The sequence below is a fragment of the Antechinus flavipes genome, chromosome 1 (genome assembly GCF_016432865.1).
Source record: "Antechinus flavipes isolate AdamAnt ecotype Samford, QLD, Australia chromosome 1, AdamAnt_v2, whole genome shotgun sequence".
Lineage (NCBI taxonomy): Eukaryota > Metazoa > Chordata > Mammalia > Dasyuromorphia > Dasyuridae > Antechinus > Antechinus flavipes.
The window spans coordinates 292,220,031-292,241,431 of NC_067398.1; the positions used below are offsets into that span (position 1 = coordinate 292,220,031).

The window sequence follows — 21,401 nt, forward strand, 5'->3', positions numbered from 1 at the left end:
CTCATCTATAAAATGAGCTGGACAAAGAAATGACAAACCACTCCAGTACCTTTGCCAAGAAAACCCCAAGTGGGATCACAAAAAAATTGAAAATGACTTATTAACTAAGCAAAAATAACAAAACCACCATTCAAATATTCTCTTTTCTTGCAGTATTCTCACACTATGGGGCTGAGTGTCTCTGCTGGGTGAATAAGTCACATAGATTACCTGAGCCTTTTTATCTTCATAGTTTAACTCTTAAATGGCAGAGATAATTCCCCCTTGAATTCACAGTGGATTCTATCTTCTGCTGTCAGGATATATTCCTACCTCTCTTTCACTCACTATGCTGGATACAGTGTTCTACATTGGATGAGCAGCTCTTCTGCAAGGTTTCTTAGGGAGAAAGTAACCTTCTTTCGTTTCTTCCCTTACAACTCTCTGCTAGAGGTAAAGGGACCGTATGCCATGAAATTGCTTCTTTTTTTTTTTCTTCAATGGCCTCAGTTCTCTTTCAGAGCTAGCAAGCTTTGCTTCTCCAAAATTACTTGAGTATGGCTAATCTTTAACTATATCAGCAAATTGCTCTTCCATTTCTCCCCGCTCCCCTTTCTAAAAAGAGATACTTTTTAACATTTTTGTAAAGGGATGGCAGAAGAAACATGTTTGTTATTCATTTAGCATTCCAATATCACAGTATCCTCAATTATCTCAGCTGAATTTGAAGGGATATCAATTAGTTAGGAAAGAACTTATACCACATACAATAAAGTATGCCACTATGATTGCTGATGTGTTTTGTTTAGATGTTTGAAAAATCATGGGAAATGGGGAAAGTGATACAAAACGAAAGAGGTAAGTGTCTTAGTTTTCAAAAGGATGAACACAAGGAATGAATCTACAATTACAAAAGTAGAGGGAACTCTCCAGTAGCAACATTATGGCTGGGAGAGTTGGACTTATAAGGAAAACAGCATCACAGAATCAACACTTTCAAAATGTTACTGGATAAGACTTTTGAGAGTCCTTTGGACAGCAAGGAGGTCAAATTGGCCAATATTTAAAGAAATTAATTCAGGCTATTTATTGGAAGGTCAAATCCTGAAATTTAAATATTTTGAAGATGGGATTCATCAGAAAGACACTAAGATAGTTGGGAAAACTGGGGGAGAGGTAAGTGAGAAAGATTGAAGGCAAAAGGAAAAGAGGATAGCAGAGAATTAGATGAGTAGATAGTATTAAGGAGCAATCAACATGAACTTGGATAGACTTCAAGAAATGGTGGAAGAAAGGAGGTATGTTATGGTCCAAGAAATCACAAAAAAGTCATACTGATTGAACTGCACAATAGGAAACTCCCAGGTGAGAAAAATCCCTCTTTATCAGTGCAGGTTTTCTGATACTCATAGTCTTAGAGAGTTATCCAGAGCACTAAGACTGACTTGTTACTTGTCTAGGCATTTGACAAAATCTTTTTAATATCTTTATGAAAGAGATGGGAGAATACGGATTGGATGAATACAATATATTTTATCCAAAACTAGCTGCACCATAGAAGTTAATGAATCTTGATCAATGAACTAACATTAGAGTAGAACATCTCGTAAAATAAAAAGGCCTGCCCTTGACTCCTTCAATATATTTATCAATGTTTATATTAAATCATACATGATGTGTTTATCAAATCTGAGAATGACATGGACTGGAGGTTGAGGGAAAAAAAGACAGATAATGTGTTGGATGACAGAATCAATATCCAGAAAGGTCTTAGCAGGTCAGAGCAGTAGGTTTAATCAAATAAGATGAAAAATTTTAAGACTAATAAAAATTAAACTTCAGAAGTACTACACGAGAGGGGCATGATTACAAAAGTCTACTAAAAACACATTTTTTTCAAGTAAACAAGTAAACATGCAGCAGCAGATATAAAAGGAGAGAAAATAACACCAGATTTAGAGTTTGAGAACATGAGTTCAATTTTAATATTTTCCATTTATTAGCTATGTGACTTGTGCAAATCATTTTGTATTTTTGAGCATTCTTTTCTTTTTCTGTAAAATGAGGGAGTTAGACAAAAATGCATCTCCACATATAAGTTCTAAATCCCAAAATCATATTGGTCCTTAAAAAAAAAAAACTAATGTGATCTTGGACTTCATTAATAGAAACATAATGTTGTTGATAAGGGATGTGATAGTCCTATTTTAAGCCTGATCAGATTTCCTCTAGAGTAAACTGTTCAATTACATCCTTATGTCTTAGGAAACTAAGACTATACAGGGAAAGAGAGACTTGCCTTTTCAGGAAGATTCAAAACTCTTATCAACATCTTACCAAAATTGATTAAAGGATATTCATCAACAATGCCATGTATTGTAGTGGACAGGGCTCTGCACTTAAGAGTCCAAAAAATCTTAGTTTAAAGTCCTTCTTCAGACATAACAGACATAACAATCTTCAGGTGGCATAACTGTGGACAAGAGTACCTATTTCCTCAAAATGAGGGGTCTGGACTAGATGGCTTCTAAAGTTAATTCTGGCTCTAAGTCCTCAAAGTATGGATTTTATACTGGAAAAGATAAGATTTTGATGGGATATTAGGGTAGAGAGAAGGAAGAACTAATAGTTATCTTGAAATACTTGAAGTTTTCATATTTCAAGGTCTTCTAAGTCATGCTCCAATTGACTGACTCACTCCTTTTCTCTACCTCACCTTTTATATCCCCTTTAAGCATCTTGCTATTAAAACATAAGCTGCTTGAATGCAGGAAATATCTTGCTTGCTAATATTAGCATACCCAGCATTTAAACAATATCTAGCATATTATAAATGTTTATGCTTTAAACTATGTTTTCAGATTTGTTTTATTTAGTCCTAAAGTCTATAAATAAGAGCAAAGGATGGAAGATGAAGAAACAAGAAAAGAGGGTTAAGAGAATTAGAGTGAGTATGTGGAGGAAAAATGGAAATGGCAGGTACAAGAACATGGAATTCTGCTGAGAGGGAGTACCAAGAACACTTCGACCCTTAATGTACATTAAGTTTTCTGCCACATTGCAGAAATGCTCTTGTTGAGCAAGGAGCACTGATTTGTGATCGTGGGTACCAGTGTAAGCCAAGGGTCACAGCCAGTGGCTACTTAAACAAAAATGCCTGAACAGGGCCTTTCTCCTGTGAGAGAGCTGCTGAATTGCTGGATTGGCTCTCCTCCCATTGGTAGATACCATGCATATGCAAAGCCCATGAGCTGCTTCTCTGAATGGTGATTAGGAATTGCCTACTGTCCATGCACTGATCATGCTTGCAAAATGTATATCAACAAGGCTGTATGGCAAAATAAACTGGAGCTCTTTTCACGAATTGCCTACTGTCCATGCACTGATCATGCTTGCAAAATGTATATCAACAAGGCTGTATGGCAAAATAAACTGGAGCTCTTTTCACACCCTATGAGTCTCCCACCTCATTCATCTTGCCTCTGAAATCATAGGGCTCATATGCCATGCACTCTTAAAAGACAGCGCAACAAGCAAGGGAAGAGGAAAAGGGGAAAGGAGGTAAAAAAGGTGAGGGGAAAGAGAGAAGAGAGGAGGAAAAAAAAACTTTCTAATAATCAGAGCCATTCAAAAGTCAGTGGTCTGTCTTAATAGATAATCATTTCCTTATCACTAGGGGTGTTTAAATAGAGGCTACATAACCACTTATTGGAAAAATTGTAGAGTATTCTTGCTTAGATGCGTGTTGGATTAAAAGACCACTAAAATCCCTTCTAACACCAAGAGTCAATGGTTCATTTCAAAAAGCCTACTTAAATTTTTTTTCTACAATTTCAGATCAGATTATTCTCCCAAAATTTTTCAGGTTTAAATTCATGGATTTCACTCATTTGTCTATGTTATTATTCTAAAAAGCACTCCTGAAACTGACAAAATCCATCAAATAGACATATGGCTTCAAATCTCCTTATTACCACCACCCCCCCCCCACCACAAACACACACATATCCCACTTCCTAATGTTTTAATGCATCTCCACATATAAGGAATTTCAGATATGAATCTATAATGAACTATATCTGGCATTATAACTGTAGTTTTAATTAGCAAGAAGACTAGGAATATGAAACTATATATTGAAAACAATCTCATAATGAGCTTCTGCTCTAAGACCTGCTCTAATACCTTAATGTAGCATGAAGACAATAGTCAATTTCCAAAAGTATACTAGCAGAACAAGCTCTTACAGGTCTCATGAAATTAGAAAGATTCCAAATATGGGCTCAAAACTGTATTGTATAAGAGAGGATTTTGGAGAAATGGAACAGGTCAGAAAAGTTTTGACTCTCCAAATTCCTTCCACACACACACACACACACACAAAAAAAAAAAGACAGGTAACCTCAGTCTTAGAAAATTTCATCTCATGATAAATTTGAGGGTCTGATGGCTGAATAGGAGAAGACTGAAGGATAGTCCACAGTTGAGGTATGTCTAGCACAATTGTGCTGACTGGATGATCCTCAGGAGGGAATGGAGCAGAAGGAGCTATCAAATTCAGTGACAGAGGGAGAGGGAACTTACTGGCTGTGTGCACATGTAACAGAGCACAGTCTCTTTAGATTTCCAGTCCAGGGAAGAGAGGACAATAGGAGTTTGCAGCCTCCAAAGGAACCACAGGAAATAAGCTCATTTGGAAGATACTGTGAACTAGTTCTCTAACCATGGCTTAGGAGTAGAGAAAAGAGTCCAAAGTTAAACCCCAGGGTAGATCTCAGAAAATAACAAGAAGGACCGGAGGCTTTGGGCATTATTCTCCATAGCTAAAGACTACAATTTAATCACACCAATAGCTGTTAAAAACAAAATAAAATAAAAATGAGCACACAAAAGAGAAAGAACCCAACCATAGAGAGCTACCATGGGAATAGAGAGAAGATTGGGGTCCATATTCAGAGGAAGACAATGAAGCTAAAAAAGTGCTCTGAGTTCAATAACAAATGTCAATCTGTCTCAAGAACAAAAAGATTTCTTGGAAGACCTAAAGGGATTTTAAAATTAAATGAGAGATTAAACATTGTTGGTGGAATTGTAAATACATCCAGCATTCTGAAGAGCAATTTGGAACTATGCTCAAAAAGTTATCAAACTGTCCATATCCTTTGATCCAGCAGTGTTTCTACTGGGCTTATATCCCAAAAAAATTTTAAAGAAGGGAAAGGGAACTGTATGTGCAAGAATGTTTATGACAGCCCTCTTTAGAGTGGCCAGAAACTGGAAACTGAGTGGATGTCTATCAACTGGAGAATGGTTGGGTAAATTGTGGTATATGAATATCATGGAATATTATTGTTTGATAAGAAATGAACAGCAGGAGGAGTTCAGAAAGGCCTGGAGAGATTTACTTGAACTGATGCTGAGTGAAATGAACAGGACTAGAAGATCACTATATTCTTCAACAACAATACTATATGATGATCAATTCTGATAGACGTGGCCCTCTTTAACAATGAGATGAACCAAATCAGTTCCAATAGAGCAGTAATGAACTGAACCAGCTACACCCAGCGAAAGAACTCTGGGAGATGACTATGAACCATTACATAGAATTTCCAATCCCTCTATTTTTGTCCACCTGCATTTTTGATTTCCTTCACGGGCTAATAGTACACTATTTCAAAGTCTGATTCTTTTTGTATAGCAAAATAACTGTTAGGACATTTATGCTTATATTGTATTTAATTTATACTTTAATATAACATGTATTGGTCAACCTGCCATCTGTGGGAGGAGGTGGGAGGAAGAAGGGGAAAATTGGAACAAAAGGTTTGGCAACTGTCAATGCTGTAAAATTACCCATGCATATAACTTGTAAATAAAAAGCTATATTTTAAAAAAAGAATTTAAAAAATGAGAGATTAAGAAAAATTGGAGGTGGGGGAATGAGCAATCCAAGCTAATGCATTCTGAGAGACAAAAGAGTAACAAAACAAAATAAAAAGAATGAAAAAAATAGAAGAAAATGCAAAGCATCTTACACACACACACACACACACACACACACACACACACACACACACACATACACATACACAAAGGTTTATCTGGAGAATAAATTGAGGAGAAATGTTATAAAATAATCAGACTACCTGAAAATTATAATTTAAAAAAAAAGAATCTTGATGCACTAGTATAAGAAATTATCAAGGAAAAGTGCCCTGAAGTTCTAGAAGACAAACCAGAAATAGGAAGGGGGAAAAAAATCATTAATCATTACTTGAAAGAGATCATAGGAATATGGATGTCAAGTTTTAAAGCTCCCTGGTTAAGAAGAAAATACTGGAAGTGACAAGAAAATAATTTAAATATCATGGAGCTACAATAATGATTACACAAGACCTAGTAAGTTATTACTTCAAAGGACCATAGTCTTGGAATACTATATTTCATAGAGCATAGGAGATAGGATTATAACCAAAGATAACTTACTTTGCAAAGTTAAGTATAATCCTATATAGAAAAAAATGGACAGTAAATGAACTGGAAAACTTTCAAGTATTTTTGATTCATTTTTATTTGGATGGATTGAAAGAAAGATTTGGACTGAACTATGATCAGGTGATGCTAAAAAAAAAATTGTAGGGAAAGAGAAAAAGAAGCAACTATCTCATCCAATGAAGGCAAAAATAGTACGGTATGTTTGAGTTATATTATCCAATATCATTTTATATCATTTAAACTAACTATACAGTATAAAATACCTGAGAGTATATCTGACCCAAAAGACACAGGAACAATACAAATATAAATATAAAGTACTTTTCATACAAATAAAGTTAGATCTAAATAATTGAAATAATATTTATTGTACATGAATAGGCAAAACCAATGTAATTTTAAAATGATAATTTTACCTAACTTATCTATTTATATAATGCCATCTCAATTAACATTCTAAAAAAAAAGTCTGAGATAGAAAACAGTAATAAAATTTATTTGTAAAAAAGGTACTTCAAAGAAACCAGGAGGGAAAATATAAGAGAAACAGATTTAGTAGTATCTAACCTGAAACCATATTATAAGGTGAGAGCATTGTTGAAGTGTGAAATGGATAATCTAATTATTTTACACTGACATTTTCTTGTATAAATAAAACCTATTCCGAAAAGAACAGAAAAAATGGAGAAAATGGAGCGGAGAAAGGGAAGACTTTCATAGACAATCTCAGATAAAATATGATTGATTGCGTTGGAATATTGTTGTGGTGAAGGAAAATAATGAGCTGGTTGATAAAGAAAAATTATGGAAAGACTTGGACTTACATGAAGGAAGATGCTATTCACCTTCAGAGAAACAGATGATAAGTGAAAGTATGCACAGTATAAGATATGAGTGTATATATACATATATGTGTGTATTTATACACATATTTGTGTGTTTCTGCAGTTAAATGTGGTCTTCTTTGAGGGGAAGGAGAAAAAAAATAAAAAGTACATAAGAAGGAACAAAAATTACCTACAAAGAAGCACAAAAAACAAAAACAAAAACCTTGATAGCTTTGAAAACATAGTATTTATTTTATTGGTTTTCTTGAAATAGAAATTTATTACTTTTCATTGAATCTTCTCTGCACGTGATAGTGTTTTTCCCCTTTTCCTTATTTTATACTTCTTTAAAATAAATATTAAAATGGGAAATAAAAAAGCTTTATTTTGCTGATGTACTATACCAGCCACTAACCTACTTTTATGCGATAGGCTATATGTTATTATGCCCATTTTATAGATAAAGTACCTAAAACAGAGAAGTAAAGTCATTTGTCTATGCCCAAAAAAAGAAAGGTCAAAATAGGGATTTGAAATCAGTTCTCATGACTCCAAGCCCAGGACTCTTTCTGTTATACCTACTAAATCCGAAAAGACTAAATTACCACTAGAGAGAGACAGACATAAATTTACTTTTTTTTCCAACTTATTAAATCATGGAATTACTTACTAAAGCAGAGAAGACTTATGATTTGCCTCAGAGGAAGGAGTGGTCATGGAATCACAGATCCTTTGAAGTAAATTTGAAATGAAACCAAACACACATTAAGAAATATGACTGAAATTAAATACGTTACAAATTTCCTTAGGAAAAAAAGATAACTAATTCCATATGTATACTGAATCAAGTATTACCTTCCCACTCCAGAGAAAGACAGTAACAAAGGAAGAGACATAGGGAAGGAGGCACAGAGAGTGGGGTGGAGTGGGGGAGAGAGATCAGAGGAAAGAGGTGGGGAGGGGGGGAGATGGGGAAAAAGAGAGAAGGGGGAAAAGAATGAAGGGGGGAAAGAGAGAGAGGGGGAGAAAGAAAGGAGGAAGAGAGAAGGGGAAGAGAGAGGGGGGAAAAGGGGGAGACAAGGGGGAGAGAATATGGGGGGATAGAGGAAGGAAGGATGGATGGGGGGGCAGATGGGGAGACATGGGGATGGAGAGGGAGGGGAGACAAGGGAGGAGAAGGGGGGCGGGGAGAGGGAGAGACAAAAAGAATGAAAACATATTAGGAATGTCAACTGTCTGCTTCCATAAGCCATATTCAAATGCTTGAAAACTTGCTCTATGACCCATAATTTACAGATGATTCTTATCTACATAAAGATACCATAGAAACAGTTAAGTTATGCTATCAAAATTAGCTCCATAGCACCAGCTCATTTAAAATCATAAGATTTTAAAATTATTATATTCTAAAAATCCAAAATTTTATATAAATTAATTTTTATCAAAAAAGGGGACAATGTAATTTGAACCAAATTATAGAATGTAATCATTAGAATTTGTATCCCTAAAAAGACTGCATTTGACACAATTATTTGATTTCCAAAGAGACAACCCCTTCATCAATAACAGCAAAAGGCAGCAAAAATATCTATAATATATAGGAAAGAGGCTAATTAAATCTATTCTGATAACACAACCTTGATATATTTTCATTTAAGGTTTAGATGAAACATAATTACGTTGCATTTCACAGATCTGTAAATCTCTTTGCTGCTACAAATCTGCTTACAAAAATCAGTCATTATTTCAAATAAACCTCAATTCACATTTTTTTCCCACATCAAAGAGAAATAAAATCAGTCCATGACAACTTAAACCAAGTCCTAAATCCAATTTCAACTTTTCCCTTCCCCCTCAAAAAAAAAAATTATCATTCATGCATTCCAAAGAAATATATTCCCAGTCCTTCCTCATAAATCTTCTATGACATTTCACCCATTTCAGAGCCCAGGGGAAAATTTGCTTACTAGCCTTCCACCATCACCATCTGTTCAATAAACCTTTTTCTGCATGTTTTCCAAAATGTCTCAGACTTCAGTGGTAGTTTACTCCCTAGATTTAATTTCATTCAGACCCTAGAATTATCTATGTTAGAAAGCTAAGGGCAGAATGACAACTAAATGGACATTACCTAAAAAGAGTGAATTTAAATGCTGATTTCATTTTTTAAAAGATACATGCCTCCAACCATTCTGAAAAATAATTCTGATTTTTTTTTAAAAGAAATTAATATATCCACACCCTTTGACCCAAAGATTTCACTCTTTGGCATATACCTCAAGAGGACCAATGATATAAAGGCCTCAAATAGAACCCTATAGAATAGTACAATTCTTAAAGCCACACCTTATAGTAGCAGCAAATTGAAACTGTAGATGCTCATTAATTGAGGAATGGTTAAACTGTAGTTCATAAATGTAATGCTATACTGAACCACAAGAAATAATGAATATAACTGGAAATTGAATGGATGCCCATCAATTGGAGAATGGTAGAATAAGTTATGGTATATGAATGTTATGGATTATTATAGTTCTATAAGAAACAATCAGCAGGATGAGGTCAGAGAGGCCTGGAGAGACTTAAGGGAACTGATGCTAAGTGAAATGAGCAGAACCAGATCATTACATGGCAACAGCAAGATTATATGATAATCGATTCTGATGGACGTGGCTCATCTCAACAATGAGTGATTCAGGCCAGTTCCAATGATCTTGTGATGAAGAGAGCCCTCTACACCCAGAGAGAAGACTCTGGGAATTAAATGTGGTTCACTGTAATGGGCTGAGGCTCAAGTTGATGCACTAAGGTCCCAAGCATGTGAGGCTAAATAGTAATTGGACTATACTCTATTAATATATATGCTTGGAGAAAGAATGGCCCCCGCCCACTCTTTGTGCAAGTCCTGATGTGTCCTAGAGGAAATGACGTTTTTGGTGAATGGAGGCAGGGGAGTGGAAAGGGAAGCAGAAAGAGAGATTGCTGGCTGGCATCTTGTCATAGCTGGTCGCATTGCTATCGCGACCGCCCTTCACCTCTGATCCCCCTCTGCTAGCTAGCTTCCTGTCTGCCCATATTGCTATCGCAATCCTTCTTCATATCTTCACTTCAATAAAGATTGAAGATTTTCCCCTTAACCCGAACCTCTGACTCCAGCTGATTTTAAATATGCGGTCATCACATTTGACGCCCAAGCATAGGAACCAAGAACCCTACTTTCACTGAAGAAGTCTCCAGCGACCAGGAACTTAGGTGAGTATAATAGACTAAATTAGTAACCTTTTTTGGCTGAAATGGGACAGATCCAAGCTAAAGATTCTCCATCCCCTACCCCAACCTCCCCACCCCCACCCAGGAGTGGCGCTATAGAAAGCCTGCTTAAGCTGATAGAAGATCAAGGGCTACTTATAACTTGGGAACAGGCAGCAGGACTTCTAGGTACATTAAAACACACCTCCCCTTGGTTCTTTGAGGAAGAGCAAATCTCTCCAGATAATTGGGCATTAATTGGGCAACAGCTCTCCGCATATTACAATAAAAATGGTCCTCATTCGATTTCCATCAAGGCATTCTATTTATACAATATAATACACTTGGCCTTAAGAAATTGTATAAGTTATAGAAGAAAAGGAAAAAACTCTAGAAATAGCCAAATGGGGAAGTCTGAGATAAAAGAGGAAGACAAAGAACAGATTAATGACCATATCCCCACAGGGCATGGAGACTTAAGTGAGGCTCAAGGATATGGTGAATCTGAGGCAGCTTCAGCCCTGCCTAAGGAACAGGTAATTGACTCTCCTCCATCAACTCCACCTTCTATGATGGAGGGAGGAGTAGTAGTGGGGGAGGCAGTGACAGCACCAGCCCCTTCCCCCCAGCATCCAGCCACTCCTATGATTAGATTGCAAAAGGGACTAATTAAGGCCAAGGTGGAAGGGAGAGATGTATCGGAATTTCAACACATTTTTCCTGTAATCAACAGTTTGACTCTTCAGGTCAAGAAAGTAGAAAATACGCTCCTTTTGATATAGAAATCCTCAAAGACCTGAAAAAGGCTGGCACTCTTTATGGGGCTACATCAGCTTATGTTAAGATATTATTACAGAATTTGGCTTTTGAAATCTTGACCCCTAATGACTGGAAATCTATAGCAAGGGTATGCCTAGAACCTGGACAAAACTACTTGTGGCTTTCTGAATATAGTGAGTTCTGTAGGATATAAGCCCAACAAAATAGTCAAAGTGGAGTTCATGCTGCAATCACTTGTGACCTACTAACAGGTGTGGGTTCCTATGCAGACGTTGCAGTACAGATTAATTATTCTATAGCAGCATATGAGCAAATTGCTGCTAATGCTATCAAAGCGTGGACTTCTCTCCACAATAAAGACAACAAGGGTGAGGCCTTCACAAAAATAACACAAGGGCCAAGTGAACCCTTTGCTGACTTTGTGGGATGTTTGCAGACACAAGAACAAATGGGGAAAATGCAGTAACAGACATTTTGATAAGGCAACTTGCTAAGGAAAATGCTAATGAGGTTTGCAGAAGAATTATACTAGGACTGCACAAGGATGCTCCTTTAGAGGAGATCATAAGGTCCTGTGCCACAGTAGGCACAAATGCTTATTATACCCAAACTATGTTGAATATGGAAAGACAGGGTCCTTCTTGGCAAAGGAATTCTAGAGAAATTCATAGATGCTTTCAGTGTGGAAAAGTTGGACATTTGAGAGCTCATTGTAGATATGGAAATAGAATGAGAAGACAGGGTGAGAGAATAAAACCCAAAACCCCATGTCCAAAATGTAACTGAGGCTTTCACTGGGCCTCTGAATGTAGATTGACCCAGAGAAATGAGAAGCAGGGCCCAGCTCCAAAGTATCAATCAAAAGATAGGTAGGTATGATAGCAACTGAGGTTAAACCCAGAGAGTCTTTAGAAATTCAGGACTCTAATGTTGTCATCAACCAATAGAAAAGCAATCAGGATTACAGTTGGGGAGGTTACAGGCCTTTTAATACAACAGGGCAGTGTCCAGTGCAAACAGCCCCACTATCTTTGGATAATCACCAGGTGATATGGAGAGATCCAGAAAGTGGTAAATAGAAGGGAATTAGCTAGGTTAACTACTTGAGAAAGAGAGTTTGTTTGTATTTTTACAGGAGGAGAAGGAATCAGATGGGTGCCAACGAGCCGTATTTGCCTTGTCCACCACAGAGAGATGGAGCAGACCCTTGAAATGAAGGAGAAGACCCAAGAAATATCGGGTGGTTCTGTTGCTGATTGTGCTCACCAGTGAAAGAACGTGGCAGTTATGGCATATGACTCATGGACATAGAAAATTGCTGGACTTCAAAACCCTCAGGAATCATTGGATTTTCTAAGACATAAGACTTGAAAGCCCTCAGGAATCATTGGATTTTCTGAGAAATTATAAGACTGTTACAGGACTTCAAAATCTGCTGGAATCATTGGATTCCCTAACACATAAAAAGACTTTTGCAGGACTTCAAAAACTTGAGGGGATCATTGGATTCCCTCATATGTGACGCAAAGGACAATAGATTGGTTTGGGACTATATCTTGGCTGCTGAAGAAGGTGTATGTGTGACTGCTGTTTACATACTCTCCTTCTAGGACTTCTGGCAATTTTTTATAACACCATGTTGATTTATATTGTTTGTTATACTGTTACTTGCGTGTACAATTCATGTTTGTTACACCACATCGAGCCTGCACTGACTGTGGGGAGAGTCATCACTAACAGCCTCTGCGTTACTGCTGTGTGCTTGTGTAATACCTCCCATGCTGATGGGTTTGTGCATACCTGTTTCTAATAAGACTCTTCAGCCCAGAGACCCACTAGCAACCCCCACTTCCCTTTCGTGCTTTTCATCTCCCTTCCTGAGATGTCAGGGAGGGCGTGATTATCTCCTTTTTAGTGCTTTCACCTCCCTTCCTGAGAAGTCAGGAGGGTTGTGATCACCTCCTTTTCGGTACTTTCACCTCCTTTCCTGAGAAGTCAGGGAGGGTGTGATCACCTTTTCTTGGGGGCTCTGACCTCCCTGAAGAGTCAGGGATGGCATGACAACCTGTGTTCTAAAACAAAAGAAAGCAGGAGATGTAATGGGCTGAGGCTCGAGTTGATGCACTGAGGTCCCAAGCATGTAAGGCTAAATAGTAATTGGACTATACTCCATTAATATATATGCTTGGAGAAAGAATGGCCTCCACCCACTCTTTGTGCAAGTCCTGATGTGTTGTATAGGAAATGACGATTTTGGTGGGTGGAGGCAGGGGAATGGAAAGGGAAGCGGAAAGAGAGACTGCTGGCTGACATCCTGTCACAGCTGCTCGCATTGCTATTGTGATCACCCTTCACCTCTGATCCCCCTCTGCTAGCTGCCTTCCTGTCTGTCCATATTGTTATCACAATCCTTCTTCACCTCTTCACTTCAATAAAGATTGAAGATTTTTCCCTTAACCCGAATTCCTGACTCTGGCTGATTTTAAATGCATGGTCATCACAGATAACAACATAGCATTTTCACTTCTTTTGTTGTTGTTTGCTTGAATTTTATTTTCTCTCTCATTTTTCTTCCTTTTTGGTCAGATTTTCTTGTGCAGCAAGATAATTGTATAAATATGTATGCCTATATTCGATTTATATGTCTTTTTACCATGTTTAACAAATATTGAATTACTTGCCATCTAGGGGAGGGGGTAGAAGGGGGAAAATTGGACACCAGGTTTTGCAAGGATCAGTGTTGAAAAATTATCCTTGCATATGTTTTGAAAAGAAAAAGAAAAGAAAAAAATAGTGAATATGATATTCACTATCGATAAACTGAGGAAATATATCAACTGATACAAAGTGAAGCAAGCAAGACAAGGAAAATAATTATCTATGATGATAGAAATATAAAAAGAAGAAACAATAACAACAAAAAAAACAACTGAATACTTTGTAATTATAATGACTAAGCTTGGCCAAGAAGAAGAGATAAAGAGATGAATTTCCTTCCTTCTCTCTCGTAGTCAAGCACTGTGAGTATGGATTACTATATATATTGTCAGATCTGATTGATATGGTTTTGCTGAATTGAACCTCCCTTTTAATTCTTAATTTTGAAAATGGCACTTTGTGAGCATTATATATTTAGAAATGAAAATAATGTAAAAACAAATGATATTACTACAACGTTTTAAGGGAGGTCACCCAACCCAATAAAGAACTGAATTTCTTTAGTCAGGAAAACCTAGGTTTTTGATATATATACTGCCTGTGCAATACAGGGTAAATCAGTTTACCCATTAGTCCCCCCTCTCCTGAAATTCTTTAAAACTAGTGAATTTAATAACAGCTGTTGAGCTCTGTGGACTTTTTCACCAAGATCTCCTTACACCGTAAAATCAAAGTTCTAGAATATTCCCTCATCACCACCAAATTAAAAAAAAAAAAAAAAAAAAAAAAACACTCAAATCTGTACTATAAAAGGTGGATATAGTTGGAAGGAAAAAACAAACATGGGGGGGAGGGGAAGTCATCAAAAATACTTCTTACAATTACTTTGAAGAAACCCCAAATTTTTCTAAAGAATTTTAACTTTCCATAGTGTAACAAAGTCTGTATCCCATTAAAATCATGCTTACATTCCAGATACTTCAAGAAAGCACATTTTAATATTGGATGCCTTATTTTATTTCTCTCCTGCTCCATACAATGTACTGGAAAACTTTTTAAGACAATTTTCTTTTGCTGATCAAATAATATATACAAATCATGTCCAACAGTTTGGGACAAGATTTACCCAGAGTATTTTTCATTAGCCCTAACCCAAACATAGGCTAGAGCTACCCCTTAACCATATTCTGTTTATTTTAATTGGGGGCATGGGAAAGATTGAGGATGGGAAAAGAAGTATTATAGAGATGAGGTCTTTTTGGATTACAGGGATATGATTATTCATTATCAACATTCTGTAATGGCATATTCTTTACCAATATTTCCCTTCCTGAAATTTCAAATCACTTATTTGTTCATCATTTTAGGAGCCTTTGGGCACAGATTGAAAAGGATGAATATATATTATGCATTTAGGAATTGGCTCAAGTAAATTCTGCTAAATAACTCATATTTAAATAATCAGGCAGCACAGAAAGTTCATTATTCCTAGGCCAAGCCATTAATACTGATCATCACAGTGACAATTTCACATTTTATACCATTTATGTGGTTAATGTATTAATTGAATGCACTCATTCCAATTAATGTTCTTAGAATCAAAGCACTGGACAAGATCTCAGAAGTCATGGAGTCCAACGCAAACCTGAATCTGAATCTTCTCTATATTATAGGGTTATAGATACATAGTATAGGCAAATAATAATCCAGTCTATACTTGGAAAATATCCTGTGAAAAGAATACTATTCCAAGAAGCTTATTCTCCATTTGGCCTGTTGATGATTAATTCCCTATAATGCTCCTCTCTCAAAAGCTATTTCATTATTTCTTCTTTCTTCTGAATACCTTCAACTTCCCTAACTACTTCCATTCCCTGTCTCCATTTCTTTACCATCCAGTCATTAAAAACTCCTTGTAATCTATTGTTAGATACCCCACTCTATTGAAATTGACATTTCAAAATACCATACCTTCATTAGTGGCACCCCTTTTAACTCCTAAAAATCTCTTGTATAGGAACTATTTGCTGGCCAGGTCTTCTATGTTCTATATTTTTGTAGTACATTTTTTGAATTCACAAATAGGATTTTCAACAAATACACACTATTTCAACAATTCAAATTCATCTTATTAGATTCTGCTCATCATCTAGTCTGTCAAAATCTTTTTGGATCCTGCCTTGTAGTGTCCTCAACATTCCTACAATGCTTCATGCCATCTACAAATCTGATAAACATTCCATCTAATGGAATAGAATTTTATAAAAACATTGAATTGCACAAAGCCAAACACTGTTACTTCTCCAGAATAGTCTGATCCAGTTCTCAATTCACCTTAGTTGTCTTGATTTCTTCTCGAAACTCAAAGATACCATGCCCAAAGCAGTTCCTTTATCTACTCGCATAGAAATCTCATTAAAAAAGGACAGTGATGTTAAGTTGGAATGACCCAATTACTGCTTCCTTTTTGCAATATTAAAATCAACTGTTTAAATAAAATGTACTTGAATTTGGCTAGGAATCAAAGTAAAATTCAAAACCAACAGTTTAAAGTCTTCACCTTTTTCCATGCCTTTAAAATTGAGACCTTTGGTCTCTCATCTGGTTCAGTAACAGGTTATTTATGTATTGCCATCATCCTTGGAGGTCAAAGCTCTATCTTGCCATAATCTAGATAAATCTTAGTACATCCTCTTGGGTTAGCTTTAGGGCAGGGACTAGATTTTCAATTTACATATGAGAAAAACTGAAGTACCATAAGACAAATTGAATTTCTAAGATTACAGAGCAAATCAATAGTAAAATTGAAAACTTTGTTTCCTTCAGATTTGGTTACAAAGTAAAGAGATTGAAATTGATGTGTGCACTTAAACATCTTTAGGATTTTTTGACAAATGAAACTCTTTAGTTAGAAACTGTTTTTTGGTAGCTTATCAGATTTCAGTCCTTAGTGCATATTTAATTTTAGATAAAGTACTAAAAGTCTGCAGTACAAACTATTCCTAGAGTAACTCTCAAAATTGTCTCTTTCCTAGGCATCTTTTCCCCTAGGAAATTGAGAGTTGTATTTGAATTTAACTTATATAAAACTATCTGACCTCTATCAGTCATAGAAAGATGTGTAAGCTTTAAAAGCAATTGATTTAATGATAATAATAACCCCTTCTCTCCCTGACACATTCTATTTTCATGTCAAAACTGAATTTTTACTGTATACTATAAAATCTACCATTATGCAAATATGTAACTCATACCCTATATAGGACATTTAAAAAATTGGTGGGGAGAGAAAGGGGGAAGGAGAAAAGTCAGAAAATAAATGGCAAAAGGAACAGCTCCTGCCAGACAACTGAGCATACAGTAAGAAAGAATAGCCACATTCAATTTAAGCAAAAATTTGTAAAGATCTATGAAATTAAAACCTCATAATCTTTATCAGCCCCAAAATGAATATTCTGGCTTCATTAAGTGAGTAAATGTCCTCTCCGTCTCTCCTGAACAGTTAGGTATATTATTCAAGATACCCACCACTTACTGACATTTAAAAAAAAAAAAAAAAAAGGCACTCTACAAACCCCACATAAGTGACTATGTTTTTAGAGGTTTCAACTATTGTTTCAAAAAAAGAAAAAACTCAATGGTTAGCTTAGTAAGAATTGTACCACTGTTTTTAACTAAACTCCCAAAGATCGTCGTGATAAAAGAATTCTTTTCTATGAAAGGCTTGCAGGATGTGATGTCTTTTAAAACGCTAATACTCTGCTAGTGAGCCACAGCTGAGCAGGACAAGTCACATGGAAGAAAGAAGTTAAGGGAAATCACAAGAGAATAAACAAAAATTTTAATGGAGCTCTTCCCAGAACTCATTTTATTTGTAAAACCTTGTAATTGAATGTACCAAAGTATATTGGGCACAAATCTATCTGCTCCCCCTCTCAATAAAGGTTAAGTTTTTAATTACAGCACCTTCAACCATCATTTTATGTAATTAGCAATTAACTAAAATCCTTGATGAGAGAATGCATAGCTAGCAATTACCTTCCTCCATACCAGCCTCGGTTATTTTAGTCTTTTTTCTATTACAGAGAACAAACCACATGCTCACAGAAACTCAGAAACATTTATTTTTAGTAAATTGCTATTCCAAAATGTACTTTTAACAGGCATCTCTTTCCCCATGCAAGATTAGCCCAAATGGACGGTTCCCTTTTTCTCCATCACCCAAAACGTGGGGGCACTAGGAGGCTACCTACCATACCACTTGTACTAAGGACTCTTGTGGGTCGGGGAGAACGCCTAGAAGATGAAGGAAAGAAAGGTAGAAGGATGCTTGCTGATCCATAAAACAGCAGGTAAAACCCAGCAGTCACCTGTATGGAAGCCCGGCAAAAGTTATCGTGGTGGTAGTCAGAAGAATGGCTGAAGCTGCCCGCTGTAGTTACTATCAGTAGCTGGTTTTGGCCACGGCAAGTCTGAACAGTCAGCAGGGTACAGTAATTACTGTATGGAGCGCACAGCAGCTGCGGCGGCGGCGGCGGCGGCAGCAGCAGGTTCCCTGGATCAGGAAATTAGGGCAGGCACGGGGGATTGGAGGCTCGAGCAGCGCGCGAGCCAACCAGCAGCCACTCAGGGCCCCAGTGAGTCACGAGCGGACAAGGGGAGCAGCTCGGGCCCGGCAGCTGGAGCAGCAGCCACCACAGACACGCATGCACACACATACATATTTGCGCATACATACCCAGGGTTTAGGCACCCAGTTGGCGTGTAAGAGAAGAGCCAGGCGTGGGGGGAGGGGTGAAGTCTGCCGGCGTCTGTTCCTCCTCCTTGACCACTCCTCCCGCTCCCCCACTCTCACTCCTTCTCCCTCCCTTTACCCCCTCCCCCCCCCTCACAGTCGCCGCTGTGCTCGGCTCCTGGCTCTGCTCTCTCCTCGGTTCCCTTCCCCACCCCCTCACCCTTTCCTTCCCCTCCTCTGCATCGCCTGCGTTATTTTCGTTTAGCAGGCTTGGGGTTGCACAGCTTGCAATAGCAAGGGGGAGGTGGGTTGGTTAGTGGAGGGTGGGGGGGAATATTGTGCAAGTTGTAGGGGAGGGGGACGTCCTCTTTTCTTCCCTCCCCCACTTTCCCCCTTAACTCCCTTACCTTCTCCCTCCCCTCCCCCTTTACCCTTCCTTCCCCACCCCCTCAGGCCCTGTCCCCTTCCCTCTTTCCCAAGGGCTGCTAACTTGTGCCAGGGAGCGGTGTCGGTACCACCTCCACCACCAGCAGCCCAGAAGCAGCAGTTGGAGCCGGGCACCATGGGCACGTCCTCGCTCTGGGGACTCTGGCTCCTAGTCGCAATGTGGTGTTTGTCTGGAGAGCGCAGCACTGTGGAGGGTAAGTGAGAATGGGGCACCCTGAGTTTGCTGGTCCTGGAGAAATAAGCCTAGGTGTGATTTCCCTTTCCTTATCTCTACTCGCCACCCCTTCTCCTTCTGTCTTCTCCCTGCCCACCCTGGCGGCGCCCCAGAGCCCCCTCTGTCAGTCAGTACCTTGGGGGTGGGAAGAGAGAAAAGGAGGTGGTCGACAGAAGGGATGACTTAAAAATCTCACTTTGCTCCCCCGGCAAAATAAAAATAAAAATCCCTATCATTCTCAAAGAAGGTCTAAAGAAGCCGTATTTTCCTTGATTTACCCCTCTCCGGGGACTCCTTGAACGTGAGCTTGTGCACGATTGCAACAATGGTTTTCTCTCCTCCCCAAGGAGTAAGAGGAAGAAGGGAGGTAAAGGGCAAGGCCAGCCTGAGCCGAGTGCCAATGCCTCTTGGTGATCCTCCGGAGCTGTCTAGGAGTGGAGGAGGACCGGCGGGCGAGGGGGTTAGGGAGTGGGTGTTGGTGAAATCTTACCAAGCTTAGTGGATAGTACTACTGCTGCCGTGAGCCGGCGCACGTTCGGAGTATTTCTTTCTGCTCTTGTAAAGGAGGCAACAGTAGATTTTGCTTTCGGCTAGGCTAGGATAGTCTGGTTCTGGAGCAAGTCGCTCCCTAGGATGTGGGTGGAAGCGGAGGCTTTGGATAAGACGCCTCCATTAGATCCATCCTCGCCTCCTTTCTCTTCTCTTTCCTCTCGCCCCGATCAAAAATGCTCTCAGGCCTTTTATTGGTATTGCCGGGGAAGGGGAAATGGAAGGTGTAGGACTTAATTCAATTCTGGTCTCCCTTCAGCTTTCTCAGGAGGTTTTCCAGAGATGGGAGTCCCAAATCTAGTGACTGTGATTAGCGCCTCCAAACAAAAGAGCAAAAGAAAATAATACGAAATTATGAGGCAGGGTTCCTTTTGGAATGAGGGGAGGAGGAAGGTGATATACGTTTGTTGTCGTACCCTAGGCACTGAGATTTTACGGACTGTTCTTCACACCTTAGTCTACCGATGCTATCTCTTGCCTCAACTCTGGAAATCTCCTTCCTTAAAAGCATGTCAGGAGCTTCTGGCAAAGGGGTTTTAAAAGATTGCCGAGGTGCCAAGTTACCTATTTACTGGCTATGGAATTGGTTGTCCGAATCCCCGGCTCGAGGCTGTGAGGTCCTAGGATGCATCTCCCTAGAGACAGGAAGAAAAAACTCGACTATCAGCCACTTGTGAATTAGGGGTTGGGTTTTAAGGGGAAACATCTTCATATCTAAAGATAAAAAAAAACTGAATTGTATCGCTTTCATCTTCAAAATTGCACTCTCTTGGTCTCTAAAGTGTTCTAAGTGATACTGTTCTTGTATTCTGACAGGTCCCTTTCCTCTATCTTCTGCGATTGGTTATCAAATTTTTTCCGTGTGATGCATCTTGTAACTTTGTGTAGTAATAATTTGAACTATTTTGCGTGAAATTTTGTAAAAGATTCGTATGAAGATTCTACCATCTTCAGAACTTTGGAATTTGAGATGGACTTTCTTTTGGGATGGAAAGATGTGAAAGTGAAGTTGTCTGCCTAGTTTTGTTTTGTTTTGTTTTTAAACTATTATCCCTGCCTTGCCCATCCTGCATCTCATCTTAAACTTCTGCAGAATTTGGCTTTCTTTTAATTAGTCACCAACATACGCTCTAAATGGGGGAGAGATTAGTTTGTTACCGCTACCTAATAGGATTGTTACAAAGATAAAATAAGGAGATGTATTAAAGCATTTGGCAAATTTTAAGATGTTACACAAATCAGTTATTATTAGTAAACCATCATATACAGTTAGAGCAAGGGTTCTTAAAATTTGTTTGTCTTGGACCCCTTTGACAATCTGGTGGAGTCTATAGGCCTAAATTCTATGACTTCAGGTTAAAAAACTCTGTATTTGAAGACGATTAATTTCTTGTTAGCTTAAATCTTTCTCAAAACAGAACTATTGTGTACTTTGTATTAAAAAAAAAAAAACTAAAGTGTGAAT

At 38.1% G+C, this 21,401-nt stretch overlaps 1 protein-coding gene and 1 long non-coding RNA gene across 5 annotated transcripts in view; one reads left to right on the forward strand and one right to left on the reverse strand.

Annotated features, from left to right (window-relative positions):
- Positions 1-18,965, reverse strand: part of LOC127538763 (uncharacterized) — a 197,991-nt gene extending 179,026 nt beyond the window's left edge. For 2 of the 4 annotated variants that reach the window (XR_007947757.1, XR_007947758.1), the window contains exon 1: positions 18,730-18,965. This is a non-coding gene — a long non-coding RNA (uncharacterized LOC127538763). The remainder of the gene's footprint in view (positions 1-18,729) is intronic. The other 2 variants (XR_007947755.1, XR_007947756.1) reach the window with 2 other exon arrangements.
- A 139-nt stretch (positions 18,966-19,104) lies between these two features.
- VLDLR (very low density lipoprotein receptor) overlaps positions 19,105-21,401 on the forward strand; it is a 41,256-nt gene continuing 38,959 nt past the window's right edge. Inside the window, exon 1 of the mRNA XM_051962497.1 lies at positions 19,105-19,367. Coding sequence (XP_051818457.1) covers positions 19,289-19,367 — 79 coding nt within the window. The 5' untranslated portion in view covers positions 19,105-19,288. The remainder of the gene's footprint in view (positions 19,368-21,401) is intronic.